Genomic DNA, 6,000 nt, shown 5'->3' on the forward strand with positions numbered 1-6,000 from the left:
GGGATGGGCCTTCATCCCGAGGTGACTGGCCCCAGCAAACTGATGCTGGAGGTAACTAAGAGGAGTTGTAAAGTGCCTCCAAGACAGTTCCTGTCTTCCTTCTTGCAACCACAAACAAATTTAAGCCTGTCCATTTTACCGATAAGACATTGTATCACAGCGCAGAAGCTGGGGTTTGGAAGAGCTTTCCTCTGATACGCTGAAATGATAGAGCCAGTTCTGTGAAAAACCCCAAACAGGTGTCAATTAAATCACTGTCCTTTGTCATCACCGAAGAAGATGAGAGTGCTTGTTCAAAGGGGTCTTCAGAAGAAAAATGAAAGCTGATGCATCATTTGCCAAAAATATAAAAAAAATAAGACCTTACTCAGCTCTTCCACCCACCAAGGGGTGAGCAGATCTCCAGCATAGGCCTTGCTCCATTTCCACCCAAAAGTTGCAACATAACAGCATATAAAGATCTCCCATTTGGGTGGGAGGGAACACTTGGGGACCTCTGCTCCACACCCTGCCTGCCTCAGTGAAAGCCAGCCTGCACCCGGCTTTGTCCTGGTGGGGCTCAAAGGATGGAGCCTGAGCATGGCTGTCCTCACTGGATGAGGTCTACATGGTGCCTAACGAGTGCTGAGTTGAGGGGCTAATCACTGCCCTGGATCATGAAGTTCTTGCTGGTCTCTTGTTCCACCCCCACCCCGGTCCTTCAAGACAGCAGCCCTACCCAGTATCAACTGGTCCTCCCAATTTGGGCTTATCTGTGAGCTTGATGTGAAGGCACTCCATGGCCTCCTCCAGATCATGGACAAAGACATCATCAAATGGGACAGCTCCCAGATCAAATCCCTGCTGTACGTGTCTTCTCACCAGCCTGATAGAGTGCATCCTACTAACTGCTGCCTTCTGTGCTTGGTCATCTGACTGATCTTCAGTTAGCTGGTTGCCCACCTACCCAGACCATGACATCCTCGCTTGGAAGCAAGAACATTGTGGGATACAGTGCTGAAAGTCATGCTGAAGTTGGGAGTAGTGGTACCCACTGCTCTCCCCTTGCCTACAAATCCAGCCGTTTCTTTGTGCAAGGCAAGTCAGGCATGACCTGCCCTGGGTCAATCCACACTGACTGCTCCCAGCCACCCTCTTCTAGAACCACTCTGTGGTTTTCCCAACACGAGGGTGACCATCCTGCTGCTCCCCAGGATGTCCTTTTGGCCGTTACTGAGGGTGAGTACAACATTTGCCTTTCTCCAGTCACTGAGGACCTCCCCTGATCTCTATGGCCCTGCTAAGATGATGAACATCAGCTTTTTAAGGATATGAACCGCTCTAAAAGTGGAAGCTCATCTTCTTGCCCTGACATCCCTTGCATGTCCCAGCTCTGGGTGAGCCTCGGCTTTCCTGGCACCATTCCCTGTGCCTGGGCAAAGCTTCTAGCCCCTCCCATGATGGAGGAGCATTGAGTATCCCCCATATTGGCTCAATACGAGCAAGAATTCCCATGATTTATCCGCACCCCAGGCAGTGGCAGGCACCTGGGTTCCTACCTATGTACAGTCCTACATCTGCACCCCACATCCCCCCACCAAAAGGAGAAGTGGCAGCAGCCACAGTGGTGGAGGAACTGCACACATCCAGCCCCCAAGGCCAGACCCGGCACTCACAGTGGGGGGGAAACAGCTCCAGGGAGCAGGGTGCTCACAGGGGCACCCTGCCAGCGTGGAGACACCGAAACGCAGCTGCGGTACCTGGTGCCGGTACAGACCCACTGAGGACATTGCAGGGACGTATTTATAGGTCACTGTTGTCCCTCGGGTGTGAGGCTTACAGGCAAAAGAACGGCTGAAATAGGTGGAGGGATTCCCCAGCTGGGGCCTGATTTGGTTTTGGCTATTTCAGTCTAAAACAGGGCCAGAAAACTGCCATTTTCTGAGACAGATTTGACAGCTGGGTTTCCAAAGCCTTGCCTGCGCTCAGCCCCAGCAGCGCTGCCGGGCGGTCCTGAATGGTCTGATCTGCACCGTTTTCCCCAGCCCGGCACGGCAATCAGCCATGCAAGGCTCACCAGTGACCTCGGTCCCTGTCCCCATGCCTGCTGCCCTTCTGGTCCCTGCCTCCACCGCCCCCCAGCATCACCCCCAGCCCCACGCCAGCCTCGGCCATCTCCCTCCACCACCTGCCAGGACAACCCCGTGCGAGGTGGAGCGACATGGGGCTGGCTGGGGGGGGCTCCAGCCCCCAGAACACCCCACATCACCCCACCAAGCTCATCCGAGTCCAGGCAAGGACGAGCCCCCATCACGCCCACCCCAGCACCACCACTTGCTACCCTGCACCCTGCCTTCCCATCAAACTCAGGCACACGTTTCTCTGGAGGCATCCCAGCGGCGCTGCAGGGATAAAGACCCTCCGGTTCTCAGCAGGGCCTTTGAGTTCACACAAACTACCATCACTTCTCATTTCCACCCACAGTAACCCTCCAAGGAACAATGCAGCACTTCCCCAGGTAGTGCTGCTGGTACGGGAGCACCAGTACGTGCTGCGAGCAGGGCTGGGTGGAGGAAACCCCCCCCACGCTGGAGACGACAGCCCACCAGAGCGGGGCTTGCGCAACGAGGAGGAAGGCTTTCTCTTGTTTTATCTCCTCTGCATCTGTTTTATCCAACAGCTGCTGGAGGAAAAGAAATAGATGATAAAATGTTACCGCTGATATAATTTATTCTCATGTCTTTCAGTCCGTATTTTACATCGTTGCAGCTTGGGTTATTTTTAATGGGCTCTTCTTGCCAGGATCGCTACTTAACCAAGCAACAACAGCCCAAAACATGTCTTTCAGCCCTGCTGACAACGCCCGCCTTATCAGCACAGGCACATGGGTGCACGCCCAGGGCTGCCAGCGAGTTCGCAGCGTGGGACACCACGGCAAGGGAGACCCTTCTCTGCAGCACCCAGGTGATGCTCGCTCCCTCCCGGGGCAATGCCCGGAGGCTGGTTGCAGAGCTGGAGGATGTTTTGTTGCAGCAGAGTGGGCTACAGGGATGAATAAATAAAAGGAACTGCCTGAAGGGGGGGCAAAAAACAGCTCTGTGGGACAACTGTCCATGCCCCTTTGGCAAAGAGGCGTTTGGTGTGACGTCCACTTGGCTCTCACCAACCTCTCTGAAGGTTTCTGCTGAAGACATGCCACTTGAGGACACTTGGCATGGCTCCAGGCTCCACCACCAGACACGGCCTCGCACCCTTTGGGTAGGCCATGTCCCTTAGGGCATCTGTAGCAGGAACAGCAGCTCTCCCAGCACCCCCTCGTCCTCCATCCATCAAGTCTACATCTCACCCACCTCAGAGGGGTCACTGCCTGTAATCCTGACAACCTGCTTGCATTCACCATTCCTGAGCCCTTCCTCCTCCTCCTCATCGTCAGCCATCAGTAGGAGCTGGACACCCCGCACCGACTTTTCACCATTTTCAGCAGCTTTTCCTTGAGCGTGAGGAAGACAACAACGAAGGCCACCAGGAGCGTCAGGCAGGTGGGCAGAGCCAGCACCAGGTAGAGGAGTGCCAGGTCGGCCGTCTGCCAGCGGCAGCTCTGCAGGACGGGCTCGGGCAGTGCCCTGGGGCTCAGCGTTCGGGAAGCGTAGATGCAGGTCACCTCCTGCCCGTCGGCGACGTGCAACCCCTCGACCCGCTGCAGGGCATCCCACCAGCCCAGCGTGCAGCAGTTGTAAGGGTTTCGGCTGAGGTAGACCTCCCGCAGGCTCTTCCCCAGAGGGGTCCGCGCAACGTCCATCGGGAGAGCCGGGAGGCAGTTGTCCCGCAGGTCCAGGCTGCGCAGTTCCAGGACACCCATCGAGGTGGGAAAGACGGTCAAGGAGTTCCCTGACAGGTCCAAGTGCACGAGGCTGTTAAAGGCAGAGAAGTCCACAGTGGTGGAGGAAAGGCTGGTGTTCCTCAGAGACAACACCCGCAGTGTCAGAGCAAGGTCCTGCAGCCACTCCAGGTTCCCAGACAATGCCTGATGGTTGTCAGAGAGGTCCAAATACACCAGTGAAGTCCCCTGGAAGGGGTTGCCGCCCAGTCCCCGCAGACCACAGCCAGCCAAGGAGAGATGAGTCAAGGTCTCGACACCCCTGATGTCCACACAGGGGGGACTCTCCACCTTGCCTGCGACAGCTGGCCGGGGACAGAGGTCAACCCGGTTGCGGCTGAGGTCCACAGTAGCGATCTTCCTGGTGTAGGTGAAAACCTCAGGAGGAAGCACCCGCAGCCTGTTGGTGCTGAGGTTGAAGAGCTGCAGGTTGGGCAGGACGTCCCCGGCACCTACCTCTGCCCCAAGCTCCTCCAGCTGGTTCTGGCTGAGGTCCAGCTCCGTCAGCATGGCTAAAGGGTCCCCCTCTGACAGGTGAAACGTCTCCAGGCAGTTCTGGTTGAGCTTCAGGTGAGTCAGGGAGGGCATCTGGGCCAGGAAGCCCTCCGGCAGGTACCAGACCTGGTTCTGGCTCATGTCCAGGAGGCGCAGGGAGGAGAGGTTGCTGTGGCAGATCTCATCCCAGAGGCTGACTGTTGTGACGTTGGTGGAGTTGCCATCAATGAGCAGGAACTGCACTGTGACGTTTGCCAGGGATGTGCCATTGGGGAGGCGCTGGTAGAAGCTCATCTCGTTGTCCTTCAGCAGCAAGGTGTGCAGCTTGCTCTGCCGAGGCAACACAGGGAAGAAGAGAAGGTGGTTGTGGGACAGGTCCAACACCTCCAGCTCAAAGAGGTCATCACTTTCCAGGGCCAGAAACCACTCGATGACGTTGTTGCTCACGTTGAGCAGCTTGAGCTGGGTCAGGCCAAATTCCACTACGCATGGGAGGTAGTTGTAAGCTACGTTGAGCTTCTGCAGCCTTTGGAGCCCTTCAAAAGCTTGGTCAATCTCAAAAATGTAGTTCTTCTCCAGGTTCAGCTCCAACAGCTGTGTCAGGTTCATGAAGACGGACGAGTCCAGCCTCATGATGATGTTCCGGGCCACGGACAAGGACTCCAAGGAAGACAAGTTCCAGACCAAAACCGATACCATGTCCTCAGTGAGGCGGTTTCCGGCTAGATCCAGCGTCCTCAAGGATGGCAGAGCAGAAAGAGCAGCTCCTGTCAGTGAGTAGTTGGTGAAGAGGAGGTTGTCAGCTAAGGAGAGCACGTGGAGGCCTTGGCTGCTGAGGAAGGCACCAGGCTCAATGAGCTCCAGACGGTTCTTGGTCAAGCTGAGTCGCCGCAGCTGGTGGTACATGAGCAGAGAAACATTGCCCAGAACCTGGATAGTGTTGTCATCAAGCAACAGCTCCTCGGTATCACCTCGAAGATTTCCTGGGACGGAGCTCAGCCATCTCCCAGTGCAGTCCATGGTGTTCTGCACCTAAAGCAAGAAGTGGATACGTAACACCACTCTGAGAGGCAGGAGATGGGGGGAGATGAGGAGGGAGAAGTTTGGAGAGCAGAGTGAGGATGGAGGAGATGGGTCTATGGTTAGAGGCTAAGCAGCCCAGTCCACTCCTTAGCTAAGCCAGTAGCTGGGAGGGGGAAGGCCTGGAGATGCTGAGGCACCTGGGCTTTGTAGGGCAGGACCAAGCAGTCAGAAGGGTGAGGGTTTGCAAGAGAGGACTTACGAGCTCACAGCCGCCAGGAAATGTTGCCCAGGCTGCGAGTGCCCCACTTCCCCATCCCGCTGCCAGGAGGACCAGGAGCAGGGAGAGACCAGGGAGCAGGGCCTCCATCTCAGTGGCGGCACTCCTGTGGAGATGGAGACAGAGGTGAGAAGGTCAAAAGCTGCTCATCCTGAAAGGCCCAGGTGTTCCCAGGGAGCCCATCATGGCAGCAGTGATCCTTGTGCACGGCTGGCCTCCTGCCCATCACTGCTGCCTGCAGCTCCCGTCTTTGCCCTCAGGAACACCCAAAGGTGATGAGCTCCCAACATGCCATAGTGGTGGCCACCATGCCCCACAAGACCTGGGCCACCACAAGCTGCCCATGGAG

General features: G+C 56.5%; 1 protein-coding gene across 1 annotated transcript; it reads right to left on the reverse strand.

Moving 5' to 3' along the window:
• Nucleotides 1-3,415: 3,415 nt before the first annotated feature.
• Nucleotides 3,416-5,747, reverse strand: NRROS (negative regulator of reactive oxygen species). The gene is made up of 2 exons (XM_074153886.1): nucleotides 5,634-5,747; nucleotides 3,416-5,383 (listed from the first exon to the last, which is right to left on the reverse strand). Exons 1-2 carry the CDS (start codon nucleotides 5,739-5,741, stop codon nucleotides 3,416-3,418), a joined length of 2,076 nt encoding a protein of 691 aa, XP_074009987.1. The 5' UTR covers nucleotides 5,742-5,747.
• Between the last annotated feature and the right edge of the window lie 253 nt (nucleotides 5,748-6,000).

The sequence above is a fragment of the Numenius arquata genome, chromosome 9 (assembly GCF_964106895.1).
Source record: "Numenius arquata chromosome 9, bNumArq3.hap1.1, whole genome shotgun sequence".
Classification (NCBI taxonomy): Eukaryota; Metazoa; Chordata; class Aves; order Charadriiformes; family Scolopacidae; genus Numenius; species Numenius arquata.